A 22,803-nucleotide genomic window follows, 5' to 3' on the forward strand; every position below is an offset into this window, starting at 1 on the left:
TAAAGAAAACCAGACATCTCAAGGAATTTAGCACTTTTCTTTGTATAGGAAGATGCAGGAGTCTGGGCTCACTGAAATCATTCCTTTGATATGCACCTCAGCTATCTGGGGCCATTTTTCTGCTTTTATCCACCCTGGAAACGCCTCAGGGTCCACAATTAGGGGGTGACTGCAGTGGCTGGGCAAGCAGCCCTTTGTCTCCATCCTGAGTTCCCTCAGGCCCACCATGTAGGTGTCTGTAGTGGCTTGATGGCTGCAACATCTTTTGTTTACTGATATGGCAGGCCACATTTTTTTTATTGACAGTCCCTCCCTTTCAGACCTGATATACATTTTATTGAAAATCTTTGTAATATCAAGAATTCAAATCTAGTGCAACAGAGCATTGTACCCTGTGGCATGTGAACATACCTACTGGAGCAGAAGCTTAACACAAAAGAGTATAAAACTTCTATGGGAGTTCCGGTCGTGGCTCAGCAGTTCACGAACCAAACTAGGAACCATGAGGTTTCGGGTTCGATCCCTGGCCTCACTCAGTGGGTTAAGGACCCTGTGTTTCTGTGGCTGTGGTGTAGGCCAGCGGCTACAGTTCCAATTTGACCCCTAGCCTGGGAACCTCCATATGCTGTGGGTGTGGCTCTAGAAAGAGAAAAAAAAAAAAAAAAAAAAACCTCCATGAATAACCCATCCATAGTTGAAGCCCCCTCAGAACTGGTGTCTAGTGCCACAGTGATGCTCCAAGGCCCAGAAGGTTCTATTCATTTAGGGAATTAAGAAGTAAACTATTTCAGGAACTTATTCCTCCCCCTTCCCCTTCCTTCCCTCTTCCTCCCCCTTCCCCCGTCCCCAGAAGAACCCTCAGAGAAGCAGCAGCTGTCAGCTGACTGCCTAACTTCTGCTTTCCTGCTCTTCCTTCATCCGACCTGCCATCTTGCCAAAACTTAGCCATAGGGAAGCAGCAGGGGCAGGCTTTCCTTCTGTGATTGCCAAAGGCCCTGCGTATCGCACTGTTAGCTGCCTCCTCCACAGGGGAGACATGTTCCTCTCAGCTTCCATCGCAAGCCGGATCTCTCACTCTGAGGCAACCGCTCAGCCAGCCCAGCAGTAAAACAAGAAAAAAAATCATGTCAGACCCAGAAAATAAGTTGCCAGTTTGTGTGGAGCCATGCCGTCGCCGGCCTGCTCTGCTTTCCCAAACCCATCGCTGTTTCCTCTTGCTACCCCCTGCCTCCTCCCAGCTCTGCCTCTCCCGGTGGAGGTGGAAGGGGTGGCAGATGTTCTCTCTGAACCACATAGCCTGAGGTAGCTGGTGACGAACCCCACCCCCATGCTGTGTTTTTATCGTAGTGTGCCTGAAATGCGATCTCCAAGAGCGACTTCTCAGCCCGTCCCTACTCCCTGGCACAGCTGATGGCTGCTCGAGAATGGATGACCCCAAAGGAGACTTCAGCACACTCTACCAGATGGTTTCCCAGCCATCAGCCTGTCATTACCCAGTCATCAAGCTCCGGGTGATCAAGTATGGTCCAAGAGAACCTCCCCAGCCCATGCAAACACGTATTCCTATTGGTTCCACAGACCAGAGGTAGAGAGCAGCCCCAAGGGTCAGGCAGCGGGCAGTTAGTTCCAAAGCAACAACCACAAGTATGGGAATGATAGACCACAGCAGCACCGGATCTGAGCCACGTCTGTGACCTACACCACTGCTCACGGCAACACCAGATCCTTAATCCACTGAGCAAGGCCAGGGATCAAACCTGCATCCTCATAGATGCTAGTCAGAGTCATTAACCACTGAGCCACGACAGGAACTCTGAATGCTACCTCTTCTTAAATGCATTTTCTGTCTGTGCCTTGCCACAGAAGAGTCAGACCTGGGATCAGATGGTTAACCTACTATTATGTAATATGGTTGCTGCAGCAGAAATGAATGGAATAGGATGAGTTTAGGAGAGGAAGTACCCATCAGAGTCTTGAGGCCTCATAATGGCTGCACCATTCATTGTTTAATAGGCTTTGAGACTGCCGTGTGCCAGTACCTTGCTAGGTGATAGTCGTACTAGGAGAATAATTCACAGGTCCTCACTTAAAGGACTTACTTCACAATAGGGTCTTAGACTTAAGCTGAATTTAAACAGATCTGGGTTGAGGTTCTGGGTATCACTGAGGAGCCTTTCACTGCCATTGTCTCTTCCCAGGGCTCTAAAATCCGGGGGTGTCTGCGAATCATTGACATACGGACTCCCATTCATCCTCAGACCCACAAGCTGTTGGCAGCTGGACTGGGATGAGCTGGAAACAAATCAGCAGCATTTCCATGCTCTGTGTCACAGCCTCCTGGTGAGTACCCATATCACCAGGTGAAGAGGAGGAAGAGGGTTAAAGTACCAACCACAGAAAAGCAGCCAACTTAATCCTGCCCTGAATCCAAACCTGAACCCAAACTGGACACACTCCAAAATGTGGGTTAAATATGACTCGCCTTTGTTGGTTTCATGCTACAGAGAATAATTCCTGAATTCAGTTGTATGGCACTAAACTTAAAAATCCCTGATATTGGAGTTCCCTTCTTGGCTCAGTGGAAGCGAATCCAACTAGGAACCATGAGGTTGCGTGTGCAATCCCTGGCCTCGCTCAGTGGGTTAAGGATCTAGGGTTGTGGTGAGCTGTGGTGTAGGTTCAGATACAGCTCAAATCTGACGTTGCTATGGCTCTGGCATAGGCCAGCAGCAATAACTCCAATGAGACCCCTAGCCTGGGAACCTCCATATGCTGAGGGTGCGGCCCTAAAAAGACAAAAGACAAAAAAAAAAAAAAAATCCCTGATTTTGTACATCTAAATGGCAACAGGGGATCTTCCATAGTAACTGTATTTTAAACCCTGTTTTCTTCTATCACTGTGGTTGACATTATAGTTTATTTCAATGGAGAGCACTGAGTCTGTGCCAGACCTTGTGTTAAGTCATGGATATTCAGTCTATTATGATAGACATTATTTATGGTCTCAAGAAACTTGCTTTCTAATGGAAGAGACAGAATTAAATATGTATATTCCTCTTGTAAATTATAGCTGATTTACAATGTTGTGCTAATTTCTGCTGTACAGCAAAGTGACCCTTTTTTCTGTTATCTTCCATCATGGCCTATCCCAACAGACTGGATGTAGTTACCTGTGCTATGCAGTAGGACCTCATCGCTTATCCATTCTCTTTTTTTTAATTTTTTTTATTATGGTTGATTTTTAATGGTTCTGTCAATTCCTGCTGTACAGCAAAATGACCCAGCTATACATATATATACATTATTTTTCTCATATTATCTTCTGTCATGTTCTGTCAGAAGTGATTGGACATAGTTCCCTGTGCTATACAGCAGGAAGGACCTCATTGCTTTTCCATTCTAAATGTAATAGTTTGCATTTACTAATCCCAAACTCCCAGTCTGTCCCACTCCCTCTCCCTCTCCCTCTCCCTCTCCCTCTCCCTCTCCCTCTCCCTCTCCCTCTCCCTCTCTCTCTCCCTCTCCCTCTCCCTTGGCAACCACAAGTCTGCTGTCCATGTCTGTGAATCTGTTTCAGTTCAGTAGATAGGTTCATCTGTGCCATATTTTAGATTCCACATATAAGTGATATCATATGGTATTTATCTTTCTCTTTCTGATTTACTTCACCTAGTATGAGAATCTCTAGTTCCATCCATGTTGCTGCAAATGGCATTATTAGTTCTTTTTTATGGCTGAGTAGTATTCCATTGTGTATTTGTACTACATCCTCTTAATCCATTCATCTATCAATGGACATTTATGTTGTTTCCATGTCTTGGCCATTGTGAATAGTGCTGTGAACATAGGGGTGCATGCATCTTTTTTGAATGAAAGTTGTGTCTAGATATATGCCCAGGAGTGGATTGCTGGATCATATAGTGGTTCTATATTTAGTTTTCTGAGGAACCTCCATACTGTTTTCCATAGTGGTTGAACCAATTTACATTCCCACCAACAGTGAAGCAGGGTTCCCTTTTCTCCACACCCTCTCCAGCATTTGTTATTTGTAGACTTATTAATGATGGCCATTCTGACCAGTGTGAGGTGGTACCTCATTGTAGTTTTGATTTGCATTTCTCTAACAATTAGTGATGCTGAGCATCTTTCATGTGCCTACTGGCCATTTGAAATATTTATATTCTTTTGTTTGTTTAACCACTGAGCCATGATGGGAACTCCTGAAATATTTATATTCTTATTGTAAGAAGTCTACGAGGGAAAAGAAGAGGTTGCTATAAGAGAGCCTCTCTGTGAAAGTGACAATTAAACTGAGATCTGCCAGATAAATGGGAATTAGGCAGGTGAAGACTGGCAGGAAGAGCATTCCAAGTGCAGGGAAATGCATGTACAAAGACCTAAAGGCCAGAAAGAGCTGACCCTCAAATCAAGAATGGAAAGACCATAGTTCCCATCGTGGCGCAGCGGAAATGAATCTGACCAGGAACCACGAGGTTGCGCGTTCAATCCCTGGCCTCGCTCAGTGGGTTAGGATCTGGTGTTGCTGTGGCTGTGGTGTAGGCCGGCAGCTGCAGCTCCAATCCAACCCCTAGCCTGGAAACCTCCATATGCCATGGGTGTGGCCCTAAAAAGCAAAAAAAAAGAAAAAAGAATGGAAAGACTGAAACAAAAAGAGCAAGGAGAGAAAGTCAAAAGATGAGGAGCCAAAAGTGAGCAGGGGTCAAATCATACAAAGCTTTGTAGGCTAAATTAAGGACTTTGGGCTTTAGGTACAAAAAAAAAAATCATTGGGAGTTCCCTGGTGGCCTAGTGGTAGAGGATCTGGCATAGTTACCTCTGTGGCTTGGGTCACTGCTATGGTGCAGGTTGAATCCCTGGATCCCTGGCCTGGGAATTTCCACATGTTCGGGTGCTGCAAAAAAGAAAGAAAGAGAGAGAGAAGGGAAGGAAGGAGGGAGGGAGTAAGAAATCATTAGAAATGACATCATCTGTTTAAGTTTTTAAACAATTAATTGTGCCAAAATTTGGAAATGAACTTTCGAAAGCAAGAATGAAAACAAGAAGATGAGGTAGGAGGGCACAGCAGTAGTCAAGGCAAGAGATGGTCGTGGCTTGGACTTGGATGTCAAGATGAGAAAAGTAAACCAATTAAAGTGTTTTCAGAGAAAGTTTATGTATCGTTGGTGAAGGATAGGATCTGGGGAGTGAGGAGGAAGAAAATATCAAATAATTGCCTGGTTTCTGATTTACCATTTCCTGAAATGAAAAAAAAACTAAGAGAGTACATACATGAAAGAGTAATACAACAAAAATAAAACAACCACAAATACAATCCCAGGAGCGGTATAAGTGCTAAGTGGATGCAGAATAACAATTTGACCCAATTGGATATGGGAGGTCAGGCAGCACAGTAATGTGTCTGTTTCACTATCAGACGCTGACTTCTGTTTTCCTGTTTCAAAGCCCACACTCCCTTTCAGGTCCACCCACTGAGTTCCTGTTTCCCATCTGAAGAACATCCATCGCCTGTCTGTGCAGAGCAGACTGACTATGCAGACAGCCCAAGAGCTCCATTCACTGTACTCTACCCAGATCCTTAGGATCTGGGAGATCAACTCAGGAGAAATTTCTCTCGAGGGGCTTCAATACGTTCTTATCGTACATGGTATTTAAGCAGTCACTTGTATTTTAATACAGCGCTAGAGGGAGTAGAAATTTTCTGGAAAGTGGTACCCTTCAACACTTCAGTTCCACTGCTGGGAACATAGCCCAAGAAAACAATCAGAAAAGGGAGCAAAGATGTATGTACCAGCATGTTTATCTCAGGGTTATTTACAACGGTTAAAAAAAAAAAAAAAAAAAAAACTGGAAACAAGTTAAATTCCTAAATAGAGGAATCATTAGATTGAAATAGGTGAAAGATTAAAGGAACCATGATTCAACCAAACAATGAACTATTATGTAGCCATAATAGTTTATAACAAGGATGGGAAAGGGTGTTCTCTTTCATCCTGATTTACATCATATAAGGTCAGTCTCTCCGCCTCTAAACTCAGGGTTTGAAAATCTAAATTTATTTATTTATTCAGTAAATATTTATTGAGCACTATGTGCCAGGTACTGTTCTAGGAGCCAAAGAGACCTCTCTTTTAAACTTTTTTTTTTTTCCTTTTTCCACCGCACCTGCAGCATGTGGAAGTTCTGGGCTAGGGGGTCTGAAGCTGCCTACTCCACAGCCCAGCAACACCCACTGGATCCTTAACCCACCGAGCAAGGCTGGGGATCAAACCCACATGCTCATGGACACTATATTGGGTTCTTAATCCACTGAGCCACAGCAGGAACTCCAGAGACTTCTTTTATCACTCCTTTTATCACTCGGGGAAACTCACACGTATATAGTTGACCCATCACTAATAAATACCCATTTTGTAGCACTTACTGACTTAAGCACTTAACCTGCTTTGCATACTTTACTTCATTTAATTCTCACAGTAGCTTGGCAGGATGGCAATTGTTGTTCCCATTTTTACAGATGGAGATGACTGAAGGCTAAAGAGATTAAGTGACTCACCAAAGGTCCCACAGGTACTGAAGTGGCCAAGTCAGAATTTGAATGTAGTTCTGTTGACTCTATAGCTAATGCCTTTAACTCTGGGCCAATTCCTACTCCAGGTGTAGCTGGATAAACACAGACTACAACACTGAGGCTAATTCTTCTGCCTTCACTTGACAACCTCATGCTTCTGTGCTTCCTGGCCTTGACTTCACTTAGACAAGTACCAGATACTTGTATTAGCTCCTTACCCAGCTTGTGTTTCTTGTGTTCTTTCTGCTCTGTGTTTATTTCACCTCATCCAGATTGCAGACCACTCTAGGAAAACAAGTAAAAAAAAAAAAAAAAAAAAAAAAAGTGTTTTAATGGCTCGTTCTTCTTGCCTCTCACACGACATCTACAAGCAACAAAAAGCCTGAAAGGCCGTGTGTAATAGAGGGAAGAATTCTTCACAAGCTTCTGCTCATTCATTCAGCAGCAGAATTTGGAGTCCCTACTAAGCAACAAGCCTTTATTTAGAGTTTTAACCTTCCTGATCCAATTTTTCAGGACTTCTTTATCCTTGATTTGGGATTCTTTCTTACATCTTTTTCATTTGCTCTTTCAAAATCTGGTGTCATCAGCTGCCCATGTAAATCTTGACTTCTATTTCTCGTTGTGATGTTTCCCCTCCAGCTTACTTCTCATTCTAACTTCTGTCTTTCTGTTAATAGCAGCAGCACCATTGTCTACTCACTCAGGCTTGAAACCTCAGTCACTTTCAGTCTTCTCACCCTTCACACCCACTTCATCACTAAGTCATATCATATTTTTTCTCATAACATAGGTTATAGCTGTCTTTTCCATCCCAATCCCATTGTTTGTTCTTACCAAGACTTCTTCAGTGAATCCTAACTTCCTTACCTCCAATCTCTCTCTCCTAATTTTCCCTGTTCATTAGACCAGATTAATCTTCTATCACATGTTGTTCTGTGGTGCCAGTACCCAGGGACTTAAGTCTTGTCTGCTCTAACCCCATAGCATCTATTAATGTAGTTTCTCCTCTCCATTCTTTTTTTTTTTTTTTTTTCAGGGCAGCACCTGCGGCATATGGCCTACGCCACAGCCACAGCAACTCTGAATCCCAGCAGCATCTGTGACCTACACTAAAGCTTGCGGAAACCCTGGATTCTTAACCTGTTGTGTCATGCCAGGGATGGAACCGATGCCTCCGCAGAGACAAGCCAGATCATTAACCCACTGCACCAAGTGAGAACTCCCAATATACAAACTTTTTTTTTCTTTTTTTTTTTTTCGTGCCACATCTGTAGCACATGGAAGTTCTTTCCCAGGCTAGGGGTTGAATCAGAGCTGCAGCTGCTGGCATCACCACAGCCACAGTGATGCCAGATCCAAGTGCGTCTGCAAACTACACCACAGCTCATGGCAACACCGGATCCTTAACCCGCTGAGCGAGGCCAGGGATTGAACCGGCATCCTCATGGATACTAGTTGGGTTTGTTACTGCTGAGCCACGAGTATATTGGGAACTCCCCCATATACAAACTTTTAATCACCCTACCTTTGAACTTCTGTTCATATTGTCCCTTCTCCTATCTGCGTCTGTTCAAGTCCTACCTCATTCTGAAAGACTTGGGTCAAATGGTGCTTCGGCAGTGAAGCCTTTCTGGATGTCTATATTTATCACTAGACATCTGTGTGTTCTGTTTCTTTTCAGAGGAAAGCATATTTCAATTCTTTTTTTAGATATATGATCCTATGATTGGGGTCAAAGTCTGTGTTATAATTTGACTACCCACACTCCAAGATAACATGGTTACCTTCTCCTGAAATTTCTACCACTTCCCCATTTGACAAACTAATTCCTCAGCCTTGGTCAAATTTAGGTTTACAGTAGAAATTCTCCCTTTGTTATCTCTCTTTTTTGTGTATCAAGGCAAGACAAGTTTCTAAACTATGGTGGTAGAGTTAAATTTGTATTGTCCATGAAAAAAAGCATTGGCTTTGGGCTCAGATGGTCCTAGGGTCCTGAAAGCCTTATTATTTCCCAACTGTGTGAACTTAGGCAATATACTTAGCCTCTCATCCGTGTATTTATCTATTTATAACCCTAACAAACCTAGCAGCCCCATGTGGTTTAGCCTCTGTATAAATGGTATATGAAGAAGCACTACCCAGAGGATAAAGAGTAATTTTTTTGTTTTTTTCGTTTTATTATTGTTATTATTAAAGTACAGTTGATTTACAATGTTTCACCAAGTTCTATTTTACAACAAAGTGACCCCATCACACACATTTCCCTGTGCTGTATAGTAGGATCACATTGAAAAAGTAATTTTAAAACTGGAGTTCCGGAGTTCCCGTCGTGGCGCAGTGGTTAACGAATCCAACTAGGAACCATGAGGTTGCGGGTTCGGTCCCTGCCCTTGCTCAGTGGGTTAACGATCCGGCGTTGCCGTGAGCTGTGGTGTAGGTTGCAGATGTGGCTCCGGTCCCAAGTTGCTGTGGCTCTAGCGTAGGCTGGCAGCTATAGCTCCGATTCAACCCCTAGCCTGGGAACCTCCATATGCCGCAGGAGCGGCCCAAAAAATAGCAAAAAGACAAAAAATAAAAAAATAAAAAAACTGGAGTTTCCATCATGGCACAGTGGGTTAAGAGTCCGACTGCAGTGGCTTGGGTCACTACAGAGGCTCGGGTTCAATCCCTAGCCCGGTGCAGTGGGTTAAAGGACCCCAAGTTGCCACACTGTGGCATAGGTTGCAGCTATGGCTCCAATTCAGTCCCTGGCCTGGGAACTTCCTTATGCCACAGGTGCAGCCAAATATTTAAAAATTAAATTGGATTAAATTAAATTAAATTAAATTACTTGTGCTTTCAAAGAACACCAAAAAGGAAATAGTTCAGTACCCACAATGATATTTTTCAAAATTTCTTCCTCTACTCGTCAGTTATATCTAACTTGGAGATGTTCTAGGAGCCTTTCACACACACATGCACCCAAAAACTAAAACTCTGTCTACATCCCCAGTCCCTGTTCCTCTATCTTCTGCCTTTCTCAGCCATATATATATATATACACACACACACATTCTATAGATTGGCTTAGCCCCTCTGACTTAGTCCTCTCCCTCTTAAGTCCTGTCTTTCTCTACCTATTTAAAATATCCAGGAATATAACTCACAGCGCTTCTCCTTCTAGTTGGGAGAGGGAACTAAAGGGAGAAGGAGCATGACAGACACATACCCTTATCCCTTAACCCTTATCCCACTCCCCTCCCTGTAAAACAAAAACAATAACGTGCTTTTTAAGATGATTAAGAAATACTGCATGCACCTAGCATATGCTTTGTATATGAAGTTCTACAAATTCCATTTGTTTCTTTTTATGGATTCTCATTCTCTGGAGGAATTATCCATCTTTTCACCCATAACTAATCACAGTTATTTTAAGGTACTTATCTGCTAACCTCAACACCTGGGTTACCTGTGGCCTTGAGTCTGTTGTCCCTTTCTTTTGTTTGGTTTTCAGACATGTGGTCTTGTCTTTTGGTGCACCTGGTAATATTTTAATGAAAGATGCTCATTGTGTCCAAATAAATTGCAGAGGCTCCAGTTAGTGTTGGCTTCCTCTCTAGAGGGTTTATCCTGCCCTGCACTAAGTAGATAGAGTGTTGCCAGTTCATCCTTTTCCATTCTGGAACTGTGCTGAGTCAAGGCTGGTCTATTGTCCTGCTAAGGCTCAATCCCTACCCCCAGTTTGCTCCTGGCTCTCTAGGATTTTCCACTGAAAACCTGATATATAATATGCATCCTTTCCCCCTGGACAGTCCCCACTCTAATCACCCTGTCCCAAGTCTGCTAAAATGCTCTACCTCCAGAGATTTTCTCCTTGGGTAGTTCTTGTCCCCTGCTCCTTGCAGCCTTAGTATTTGACAAATGTGCCAGGTGAGAAATTGGCTTGAGCACCCACCCCATGCCTGCCAAGTCTCCACCAAAAGACCTGCTAGTTTCTCTGTTCCCTTGAAAATGCCTCAGCAGGTGCAACTCCTAGGTTCTCAGTTCCCACCCCAACTCCCTCCAAATCAGAATTAACATATGCCCTCAGAATAAAATCAATTGCAATAACTCCCTCATCTCTCCAAATTCTTCCTCCTCCAGAGACTTAGCTACCTCTCATTTTCCTTGTCTCAGTACCTTCTCATTACCTTCAGAAAATGGTTTCTGTATATTTTTAATTCAGCTTTTCTAGTTGTCCTAGGCAGGAGAATCAATGTGCCTCTGGCCATTCCATCCCACTCAGATGTAGAGGCAGATAGCTTATACATGTTCATTTATTCCCTTTTGCATTTCTTATATGGCTAGACATCTATAATACATTTTCTGGTTTACTCTCAGGTAGTTAGCTGGCTCCAGCATGTTCTCGTTTTCAGGTTCCTGGGTTTTCTTACAAGTATAAGCACAGCTCAGCTCATTCAATGCTGTCTCTTCTTCCTCCCCTTCTTTTAGAGTGGTTCTTCTGAACAAAGTCCACACTGCCATAATTAAATGCTAGTCATTAGCGACAGCTGCCCCCCCCACCAGGCCTCATCAACTGTAAATGTTGTGTAACTTCTCAAAATGAATTTTTTTTCTTTTTCGGGCCACACCCTCAGCATATGGAAGTTCCCAGGCTAGGGGTCAAATCACATCTGTAGCTGCCAGCCATAGCCACAGCCACAGCAATATGGGATCCCAGCTGCATCTGCAACCTACACGATGCCAGATCCTTAACTGACTGAGTGAGGCCAGGGATCGAACCCTCATCCTTGTGAATCCAAGTCAGGGTCATTAACTGCTGAGCCAGGAAGGGAAATCTCAAAATGAATTTTAAACAACTACAGCCTTAAATGTCATTCCATTCCCTGATTTTTTTTACTTGAGAATTGAATGTTCTATCTTTATGTCCTCCTCACAGATTATTTTGTTTTATCTGAGTATTTTAGTTCCTTTTCCTCAGAATAAAAGCACTACAGCAGATAGGCAAGGCTCTTGATATCCCATTCTCCCAGTCTCTCCTGAAAGATATGTGCCATCCACACAGTCCCATAAATTTCACTTTTAAGTCAATCCAGATCACAAGAGAGCCCTGTGTTTTAACTGCATTTTTCAGAGCTTTTAGAGACTTATATCTAAGAATTATTATTTTTAATTTAACAAAAGTTAATAAACATTATCTAATAATGACTAAATTAAAAAAAAATAGGAGTTCCCTTCATGGCTCTGCAGTTAACGAACCTGACTAGGATTTATGAGGTTGCAGGTTCGATCCCTGGCCTCGCTCAGTGGGTTAAGGTTCTGGCATTGCCAGAGCTGTGGTGTAGGTCACACACGCAGCTCGAATCCCACGTTGCTGTGGCTGTGGCTGGCAGCTACAGCTCCAATTTAACCCCTAGCCTGGAAATTTCCATATGCCATGGGTGCAACCCTTAAAAAAAAACAAAAAGCACTTCCTGGTGCTTACTGTGTTCCTGAAACAGTTCTAAACATTCCACTAATATTAATTTATATTATTTCCATAACCATCCCATGAGGTGAGAATTGTTATCCCTGTTTTACAGATGAGGAAAATGAGGCCCAGAGAAGTTAAGATCTTTCCCAGGATCACACAGTGATAGTAGAGTCAATATTTAACCCACAAAGTTTGACTCTAGGAGCAACTCTTAACCACTCTATAGCCATATGAAATTCCCAGTCGTATTGATTGTCCCAGGGGCTGGGACAGCAGGATAGCACAGTTCTCTGACATACATTCACTGATCAATAAAGATCCACAAGATAGCTTTTCCCAGACTTTATATCTGGAAAAGTTCTGGGGCTCCAGTGACTGTATCGCATTTTTATGATCTCATCTAATCCTGGCTCTATTATTGCCCTGCCCTTATTTTTCCTTTGCCCAATCCCTCTAGCTGTTTATTTCATACATTTTTTGTTGTCGCCTTTTTCTAAACTTGGATAACTACTTCGTGGAATGTGGCAGGGAATCATATTTTTTTCCAAGTATTTATTAGATGAATTTATTCATCACCAGAATAACATTTCAATTACCAAATCCTACTGCAGAGTCCTAGTAATATATCTGGTGACTCATTTTCCACATCCTCATTTCTCTTACAAAGTCATGTCTGTGTGAGCTAGAAAAAGAAATTAAAATACCACCTACATCTTTCAGTTTCCTATTTAAAATGTCAGAGTTTCTGGAGACACATTCCAGAGCTTTACAGGCCATGTCTGCTCTAATTGGCCACAGAAGTGAGAGAACTCAAGCCAAGATGTGTCCAGCAGGAGTCTAGGTACATAGGCAATGCCCTCGTTGGGCTGTAAATGGGTGGGGAAATGGAAAGTCCTTGGTTATACTAGGCGGAGAGTCAACAGCAAGAATCCAAGCTGGGAGTGGGGTGATGGCAGGTCAGGAGCCATTTGAAAAAAAAAAAAAAAAAAAAAGGGATTAGAATGTACTTGGCGTGTACAGCCTGCAGAGGATCCATACAGGGGCTGGGACAACAGGATAGCACAGCATCAGGGGGCTTTTTGTGACCTAGCCTTGTTTGTTTCTCTTGCTGCATCTTTCACCACATCCCTTTTCTATCCTCCACTCTAGCCACGCTAATAAATTACTAAATGTTCTCCAAATACGCTAAACAGTTTCACACCTCCACACCCTTTTTCATGTTGCTCCCTTCCCCTTGCCTCCATCCACCTGACAGATTTTTAAGCTTTTTTTCCAAATTCTGTTTAAATACCTGCCCTATGAAGTCCTTCGTGCCCCTACCACAGCCTGCCCCATTCATCCTTTTTGTCCCTTCCTCACCCATGTACCTATTGCACATCTATTTTGACCTTCACAGAACTGAGAAATGAAATGGTATGACATGCACCTTAGCTCTCTGATGTGAGAAGGGTCACATTATTATATTTTTCTAAATAAAATGTTAAAAATATTAGTCCCCAAGTGCTAGGCTGTTGACCCAGTCAATCTCTTTATGAGTGTCTCTCCCCCTCCTTCCGGTCATACTCAGAATCCTAGGGGGGCTAATGGTCCAGAAAATGTGGGAAGCAACCTCGTGACCTTGAATGCACCTCCAGTACATTGTTAAATAGAAGTGACAAGGGCAGGTATCTTTGTCTTGCTCCTAATGTTAGGGTCAAGGAACCCATTTTTCACCACTATGATGTTAACTGTAGGGTTTTTTTTGTAGAGGTTTTGTTAGCTTGAAGAAATTCTATTCTAATCCTAGTTTGTGGAATGTTTTTATCATGAATTTTATCTTATACTTTTTCTTCATCTACTGAGATGAATATGTAGTTTTGTCATTTATTCTATTAACATGCTGTATGACACTGTTTGATTTTTGGATATTAGGCCAACCTTGTATTCCTAAAATAAATTCCACTTGTAGTGTATAAACCTTTTTATATGTTGTTAGACCTGGTTGGCTGGTATGCTGTTGAGGATTTTTACATCTACACTCATAAGGGATATTGGTCTATCATTTTCTCATGATGTCTTTGTTTTTAGTATCAGGATAATACTGACCTCTTAGATGAGTTGCTAAGTGTTCCATCTTCTGGGTTTTTTTTTTTTTTTTTGGAAGAATTTCTGAAGGATTAATGTTATTTCTTTAAAGGCTTGGTAGAATTCGCCAGTGAAGCCATCTGGGCCTTGACTTTTTGTGTGGAAAATTTTCTGATTACTAATACTTGTTATAGATTGTGCAAAAAAAAAAAAAGTTAATATTGCAGGCCTGAGATTCCTTTCCTTAGAAAGTCCTGCTTGAAAGATTGACCCTTGGCTTGCCTCTGGGAACCTGCATTTAGGGAGTATTCCCACATCCCCTACATAATAAGAGTGCCTCACTGTGCCTAAACTGTACAAAAATATATGCTGACATCTGCTCTCCTTCTGGAAGTCTAAAATTTTGGTATGTGCTAGATACAGGGTGCCTATGTGACCAGCCCCCAAAAATGTTGGGCCCTGAGTCTCTAATGACTTCCCTTGATAGCCAACATTTTACACTCATCACAATTCAATACGAGAAGAGTATTGAATTGTACATTCTGTGTGACTCCATTGGTAGAGGACTCTTAGCAGCTGTACCTGTTTCCTCCGAACTTCATTTCATGAGCCTTTTCCCCATGCTGATTTTCCTTTGTATCCTTTTGCTGTAATAAGTCATGTCTATGAGTATGACTATATGCTAAGTCCTGTGAGTCCTCTTAGTGAATCACTGAATCTGGGAGTGGTCTTGGGGACCCCTGACACAGATTTATTAATATTTTCTATTTCCTTTTGGGTCAGTCTCAGCAGCTGTGTCTTTCTAAGAATATGTCCATTTTATATAAGTTGTCTAATCTGTTGTCATATAATTGCTTGTAACATTCCATTGTAATCCTTTTCATTTCTATAAGGTCAGTAGTGATGCCCCCTCTTTTATTTCTTATTTTAGTAACTTGGATATTCCCCCCAACCTTTTTTGTTTGTTTGTTTGTTTGTTTTTGTTTTTATAGGGCCACACCCGTGGCATATGGAGGTTCCCAACCATGGGTCAAATCGGAGCTGCAGCTGCCAGCAGACACCACAGCCAAAGCCATAGCAACTCAAGATCCCAGCTGTGTCTGCAACCTACACCACAGCTCACGGCAATGCTGGATCCTTAACCCACTGATCAAGGCCAGGAATCAAACCCGAATCCTCATCGATACTAGTCGGGTTCATTAACCACCGAGCCACGAAGGGAATTCCTTTTCCCTTTTTTCCTTAATCAATATAACTAAAAGTTTTTTTTTGATTTTTATTCATCTTTTCAGGGACCTTTTAATTCCATGGATTTTCTCTATTATCTTTCTAGTCTCTATATCTTTCTAGTCTCTATATCTTTCTACTCCAACATTTTTTTTATTTCCTTCTTTCTGCTTGCTTTAGGTTTAGTTTGTCCTTCTTTTTCTAGTTTCTTAAGTTGGAAGGTTAAGTTATTGATTTGTTTCCAGTGGAAACAAATCTTACTGGGAACCATGAGGTTGCAGGTTTGATCCCTGGCTTTGCTCAGCGGGTAAAGGATCTGACACTGACATGAGCTGTGGTGTAGGTCACAGACATGGCTCGTATCGTGCATTGCTGTGGCTGTGGTGTAGGCCGGCAGCTATATCTCCGATTGGACCACTAGCCTGGGAACCTCCATATGCTGCAAGTATGGCCCTAAAAAAAAAAAAAAAAAAAAAAGAGAGAGAGAGAGAGAGAGATTGTTCTTTCTATTTTCATGAAGGAGTTATTAGCTATAAATTTCCCTATAAGCATTGCTTTAGCTGTATTTCGTAAGTTTCTATATGTTGTGTTTTTATTTAAACTTACTTCTCTTTTTAATTTAATGATTTTTATTTTTTTTCCGTTATAGCTGGTTTACAGTATTCTGTCAATTTTCTACTGTACAGCAAAGTGACCCAGACACATACATATATATTTTTTTTTCCTCACATTATCATGCTCCATCATAAGTGACTAGATATAGTTCCCAGTGTTATACAGCAGGATCTCATTGCTATTTACACTTATTTCAATTATTTTCTAATTTCCCTGGTGATTTCTTCTTTGATCTGTTGATTATCTAGGAATATGTTATTTAATTTTCACATATTTATCAATTTCCCCAATTTTTTTTTTAATTATTGACTTCTGATTTCATTCCATTGTGGGCAGAGAAGATACTTTGGATGACTTTAATCTTTTTAAATGTATTTTATTTATGGCCTATCACATAGTCTATTCTGGAGAATATTCCATGCTCACTTGACAAGAATGTCTAATCTGGTGTTTGGGTGTTTGAAATCTCTGTTAGCATTTTTCCCTGGTCTCTGTTGTGGGAGCCAGTGTGAGGATAGTGGATATTACCGTGTCTTTCTTCTTCCCCTCCTGGGTCTCGCCTTCTGGAGTGAGAATAGGCAAGTAATGACAAATTAATATAATTTCTCCCTCATGTCCTTCCAGATTCCCAAACTCCCAGGTATGTTTGGTTTTTCCGCACCCAGCTGTGATTTCTCTTCCTAGATGCATTATGACAATGAAATCTCTCTTCCCACAAGCAAAGCAAAATGAGGCTCTTGCCCTTCCATACTCTGAGGCTGCCTCAGGAACACTCCCACTCGAGAATTGCTCAGTGCTTCTTTAATGGATGAGTTTAGTCCCAGGTCATCATACTGATGGTAAACCAAGGGAGTGCTGGTTTGGTGAGATTAGAGCTTTTACTTGATTTCACAAACCCCAGCTGCCCTTCTGGCAAGGCCTACACCAGTGCCATTAAAATTGTCCCTTCTACTCCTGTTTCCCCATGTACCCGGAAGTGAGTAACCACATCCTCTTCCTTTTCTTTGAAATCTGTAAAGGATCCATTTGGCTGTAACGAACAGAACACCAACCTACTTCTACTTTGAGTAATTCAGAGTTTGTTTTTCTCACACCCTATATGATTTTAATGGTGAATATTTGTCATTATACATTATACATACATTACACATGCGTCCAAACACACAGGATGTACAACACCAAGCATACTAAATTAAACTGTGGACTTTGGGTGATTGTAATATGACCATGTAGGTTCATCCTTGGTTTGAGGAAAAAAAAAAAAAAAAAAAAAAAAGGACCCATTCTGGTGAGTGCTGTTGATAATAGGGGAGGCTATGCATGTGTGGGGAAGGGAGTATATGAGAAATCTCTGTATCTGCCTCTCAATTTTGTTGTAAACCTAAAACTGCTCTTAAAATTATCTCTTAACGGAGTTCCCATCATGGCTCAGTGGTTAATGAATCCCACTTGGAATCATGAGGTTGCAGGTTTGGTCCCTGGCCTTGCTCAGTGGGTTAAGGATCCGGTGTTGCCGTGAGCTGTGGTGTAGGTCACCGACGAGGCTCGGATTCCGCGTTGCTGTGGCTCTGGCATAGCTTAGCGGCTACAGCTCCAATTAAACCCCTGGCCTGGGAACCTCCATATGCCGAAGGAGCAGCCCTCAAAAGGCAAAAAGACAAAAAAAAAAAAAAAAATCTCTTAAAACGAGTTTATTATTCTCATGTAACAAGAAGTGTGGGGACAGACAGTTCTGGGCCAATGTTGTTGGTCAATGATGCCATCAAAGACCTAGGCTACCTCCATTTTCCCACTGCAGCATCCACAGCTGATGTACTTCATCCTTATGCCCGCTGCCTCATGGTCACAAGGTGGCTGCTGCATCTCAAGACCAAGTCTTGTCCTAGGGAGAAAGAAAAGTTAGGGTGCAGAGGCAAAAAACCTGCCAACATATTACAGAGCTCTTCTAGAGCCCCCACCCAGCAACTTCTGGCTGCTGTTTTGTTAAGTCTAAATTGCATATCACCCCACACCAGTCACTGAAAGATTGAAAAATGGGTAGAAGGAAGGGAGAAGGGCAGGGGGGCAGTGGAGCAGTAGCCAGTAAACCAGAAGTGGTTGCCACACCTTCCTTCACAGCCTTAGTAATTAGAAGTTGGGGAGGAAGACTAATCAGGGTGAGCTTGAAGTATGGCATGCCATTCAGCATTTCTTGATAAGCCCAGGATAAAGCAGTTGTTCCATAACACTGAGATGCAAGAAAAGTCACACTGTCATTGTTTTATAGCCCCTAAGGATTTGTCACAGTGGCCAGATATTCTACACAGAGTCTTGGAAAAGTAACCAACCATGCCAGTGTTCTCAGGTCCGCAGTGTTTCTGGGATGCAGGACTTTCAGGGCTAAAAAATGGGCAAACTGGAATAGCTGGTCATCCTAAACCTTGGGCAGACATTAGTTTACAAGCCTTATGCTTATTATGTTATGAGCCCTGAGAGGGCAAGGAACATGTCTAAGGAATTTCTGTACACCCATGCCTTGTACATGGGACATAAGAGGCAGGCATCCCATAAATTATTAGTAAATAAACAAACTAATTTAAAGCAAATGCATGAACCAGCATTCATGAAAAAAATTCAAAGAAAAAAAAAGGATCTTTAAAATAATGTTAATAATTGACGGGAGTTCCCGTCGTGGCGCAGTGGTTAACGAATCCAACTAGGAACCATGAGGTTGCAGGTTCAGTCCCTGCCCTTGCTCAGTGGGTTAATGATCTGGCGTTGCCGTGAGCTGTGGTGTAAGTTGCAGACGCGGCTCGGATCCCGCGTTGCTGTGGCTCTAGCGTAGGCCGGTGGCTACAGCTCCGATTAGACACCTAGCCTGGGAACTTCCCATATGCCTCGGGAGCGGCCCAAGAAATGGCAAAAAGACAATAAATAAATAAATAAATAAATAAATACATAAATAAAAATTTTAAATTCTTTAAAAAAAAATAAAATAATGTTAATAATTGAAAGCCTGAGCCACATCAGAAGTTACTTGAGCAAAGAAAACGGAATGCCCTGCAGCTTCCTAATAGCCCTTCCAGAGAACAGCCCTTCCAGGCTCAAAGAGGCCATCTCCTCTGAGCAGGGGGTGGATCCTCCCCATGCACACATACCACAATTTCTATGTCATTTATTTCCAATTTGATGGACTGGAGAAGCATCAGATAGACCTGCCATACGTTTTAGATCTGTTCTTCAGGAAGACAGCCCTCCTCCAGATACAGGCAACATACAAGAAAGCATGAACTTCTGGAGTTCCCATCGTGGCTCAGTGGTTAACGAATCCGACTAGGAACCCTGAGGTTTCGGGTTTGATCCCTGGCCTTGCTCAGAGGGTTAAGGATCCAGCATTGCCGTGAGCTGTGGTGTAGGTTGCAGACGTGGCTCGGATCCCGCGTTGTTGTGGCTGTGGTGTAGGCCGGTGGCTACAGCTCCGATTTGACCCCTAGCCTGGGAACCTCCATATGCCATGGGAGCGGCCCAAGAAAATGGAAAAAAAAAAAAAAAAAAAAAAAAAAGCATGAACTTCTAAAGGCACCTGCCACCTTCAGACCTCCTCAGAGTCTGCACTGCACAGAATGATGATGCTGATTTAGTGTCTAGGACATCCCCACCCACCCCCGCCTCCAACCCAACACATTCACTCCGGGGGTATGATTGTAATGCTGCAGTAGGTTCTGCCTGCTTCACTGTGTCACTTTCCACTTATCTTCCACAAGACACTGATAATTCCTCTATCCCCTTAAGATCTTTTTTTTCTTCCTTTTTGCTTTTCCTCTTGTTATCATTCCTTCCAACCTCTCACATAAGTAGAGGGGGTAGAGCTGCTGTGCCTGCTCCATCTCATGTAGCAGGGAGACTGTTAGGTACCAGGTCATGATCACCTCAAGCAGGAGGACACAACTCAAAGATAATTTTAACGCTTCTGACTCCATAGTTCCTGGAGTTTTGTGACTTTCCTTGAAAAATTACCACATGGAGCTCTTGTTGTGGCTCAGTGGTTAACAAACCCGACTAGTATCCATGAGGAGGTAGGTTCGATCCCTGACCTCACTCAGTGGGTTAAAGATCCGGCATTGCCGTGAGCTGTGGTGTAGCTTGAAGACTCGGCTTGGATCCAGAGTTGCTGTGGCTGTGGCATAGGCCGGCGGCTGTAGCTCTGATTAGACCCCTGGCCTGGGAACCTCCATATGCTGCAAGTGCAGCCCTAACTAGACAAAAAAAGGAAAGAAAAACTATCACAGAAAATTGCCTCATTTCCATGCTTGGTTTAAAAGGATGCAGGTAGAAAGCTGCTCAAAGGTCTGCTTGTCTCTTCTTCTTACCTGTGTGCCAACCTCTATACCCTCCATGGCACATGGCAGAGGGTCACTCAAAGAGTTGCCGGTCCCAGAGTGCTGACCCTTCTTTCCATCCTGCGGCTGCCTGAGCTGATCTCAAGGGCCCCATCCCCAGCCGCCCCCTTGTACCAAAGTTTTCCTCTCCCTGCTCTCTGCTCCTCCTCTCTCTCTCCCCAGGTGACTTTGACCCCCTCTTCTTAAGCCCTCTCTGGCCTGTCCAGAGTCATTCCCCAGTCAGCCCACTCTAATCCCAGTTATACAACACAACCAGAATTTATCACCCTCAAAATAAGACCTGGATTTTCACAACACCACCAAAGTCTCTGTTTCAAGACTCTGTTTTTAAGAATTACAGCTCTTTATGGCTGCACCCGAGGCATACGGAAAGTTCCTGGGCCAGAGATTGACTCTGAGCTGCAGCTGCGGTAACACTGGATTCTTTAACCCACTGCGCCAGGCCGGCCCCAGGATCGAATCTGTGCCTCCGCAGTGACTCAAGCCGCTGCAGTTGGTTTCTTAACTCACAGTGCCACAGTGGGAACTCCAAGAACTATAGTTCTTAAAACTCAACGTTTACCATTGAGTAATATATCAGCCCCCTTTGGGGCAAAACACCCACTTCATCTCTTAATTTGTGTCCGCACTGTTAACCCTTTTGTGTGTATCCGAAACCAGAGAGAAAGAGCAGTACTGGTGATTTGGGCAGAAAGTCCCTCCCTCCCCAGGGCCAGGGTAAAATGGCTCAGCCCTCCCTGACACCCCCAGGAGGGACTCGGGGAAGCCCCAATGGGACTAATCTTCAACACGTGCCAAAGACTGAAGATAACCCAGCGCTCATATGTGTCTTTGTTTCAGAAAAGAGAATGGCTGCTGTTGGCCAAAGGGGAGCCCCTGAGCCCTGGACCCAGCCTGAGAGAGCCGGCCAGCACCTTCTACATGATCGTGCCCTCGCGCTCTCCCACCCTGCTGGTGAAGGCGGTGGCCACTCGGGAACTGATGCTGCCCAGCCCTTTCCCCCTGCTCCCTGAGGACATGCCTGATGCCAGCCTGAAGACTGTGGAGGCAAGCGGAGCCCAGAGCCCATGGAGTACACGGCGGCAGGGGGGGGGGAAGAGAAAGGGATGAGAGAGGGCGAGCCCGCCAAGGACAGGACAGAAGGGCAGAGGGAGGAGTGGTTCCAAGGGTGTGATAAGAGGGGCCAAGAAGCAAGCAAGGAACTGAGGCTGGACGGAAGGAAGGAAGCACGCATCGGTGTGACGGCGTGTTCTCACGGGTCTTGCTCTGCAGTCCGTATATGCACGCGTGCGTCCCTGTGTTTGTGTGCTTTTCAGAGAAAGGAAAAGGCAGCCAATGGAGACACCGAGAATAGGAAGGGCTTTAAAACGAGACTCCGGGGCCAAGGAGCAGACAGCTCTGAAGGCCATTTTCTCCTCCTCCTCCTCCTTTCATCTTGGATCTAGAGTCTGGATTTCCTCTGCCAGCCTCCCCAGACTGAGGGTGGGAGAGCAGGGGGTCTGGGCACAGAGAAGTGGAACCACACCGTCGCTGCTGGATTGCTGGCTTCCGTGCAGAGGACAGAGTCTGGGATTGTGCTCTTGGCTTGGCAGGCCCCGGGGATGTGGAGAGAGGTGGGCACGAGTGGCCGTGGCTCACTCAGCGTCTCACTTCAGGGCCAGTGGTTCCTGGCACAGGATGTTGTGGCCGGAAAACCTGACTGCTCAAGAATGCTGTGCTCGTATGTCCTCCAGTTATGCTCACCTCGCAGGCCAGGGAGAACTCAGTGTACCCACTTTGCTGACTTTGAGCGCCCCAGCCCCCCACGCCCTCCCTCACGGCCTCACACACTGGAGCCCTTGTAACCCTCATGGCGCTCTGGTCTCTCTCAGAATCTCCTGACACAGTTCTTAGGGCAGAGTGTTCAGTGTCCCTAACCACTCGCAGTTGCTGCTACCTCTTGCCTGACACGTACCTCCCAGAACACCCAGCAGGACCCACATCTATTTCGCATCCTTCAGTGAAGCCCTGGGTCATGCATCTCCTCCAGCTTCTCACCCTCCAGGGTCTGATGCCCTGATGCCTGTTACTTCAGGTCCCTGGGGTGAGGCTCCTCCTCTTTCTTCCGCAGATGATGCTGGATGACCTGGAGCTAGATTCCATCTACAACCCCTTGCAGGTTTGGAGCCACCTGTACTCACACCTGAGCAGCAACTTTGCCAAGCCTCAGGGCCGGCTGCAGCCAAGCTGGGAGAGCTGGGCCCTGAGAAAGGTACTTTCCCCCCTGCCCTCTATGCCAGAATCCCAGAGTCCTCCCCCTGTCCCCACCCCCGCCAAGTAGCCTCCTGGGACCTCCGCGTGGGCAGAGAGGGAAGAAGAATGAGGCCTTCAGGGGAGGAAGAGAAAGAGCTGCCCTTTGTCCTTGACAAAGGAAATTACTCCCTCTACCCCGTAAGAGGGCTTTGTATTGCTTGGGTTTTTACATAGGATAATGT

The 22,803-nt window shown here is 44.1% G+C and overlaps 1 protein-coding gene across 4 annotated transcripts in view; it reads left to right on the forward strand.

Moving 5' to 3' along the window:
- The window catches only part of M1AP (meiosis 1 associated protein), an 82,233-nt gene that overhangs the window by 57,799 nt on the left and 1,631 nt on the right, over nt 1–22,803 (forward strand). For all 4 annotated transcript variants that reach the window (XM_085018857.1, XM_085018858.1, XM_085018856.1 and 1 more), the window contains exons 6-9: nt 1,348–1,519; nt 2,199–2,340; nt 21,170–21,376; nt 22,440–22,580. In XM_085018857.1, coding sequence (XP_084874983.1) covers nt 1,348–1,519; nt 2,199–2,340; nt 21,170–21,376; nt 22,440–22,580 — 662 coding nt within the window. The remainder of the gene's footprint in view (nt 1–1,347; nt 1,520–2,198; nt 2,341–21,169; nt 21,377–22,439; nt 22,581–22,803) is intronic.

This window comes from Sus scrofa, chromosome 3 (genome assembly GCF_054392235.1).
Source record: "Sus scrofa isolate SSC_HxYL_T2T_F1_AM1 chromosome 3, Sscrofa_HxYL_maternal_Yorkshire_Landrace_v2.0, whole genome shotgun sequence".
In the NCBI taxonomy this organism is placed as follows: domain Eukaryota; kingdom Metazoa; phylum Chordata; class Mammalia; order Artiodactyla; family Suidae; genus Sus; species Sus scrofa.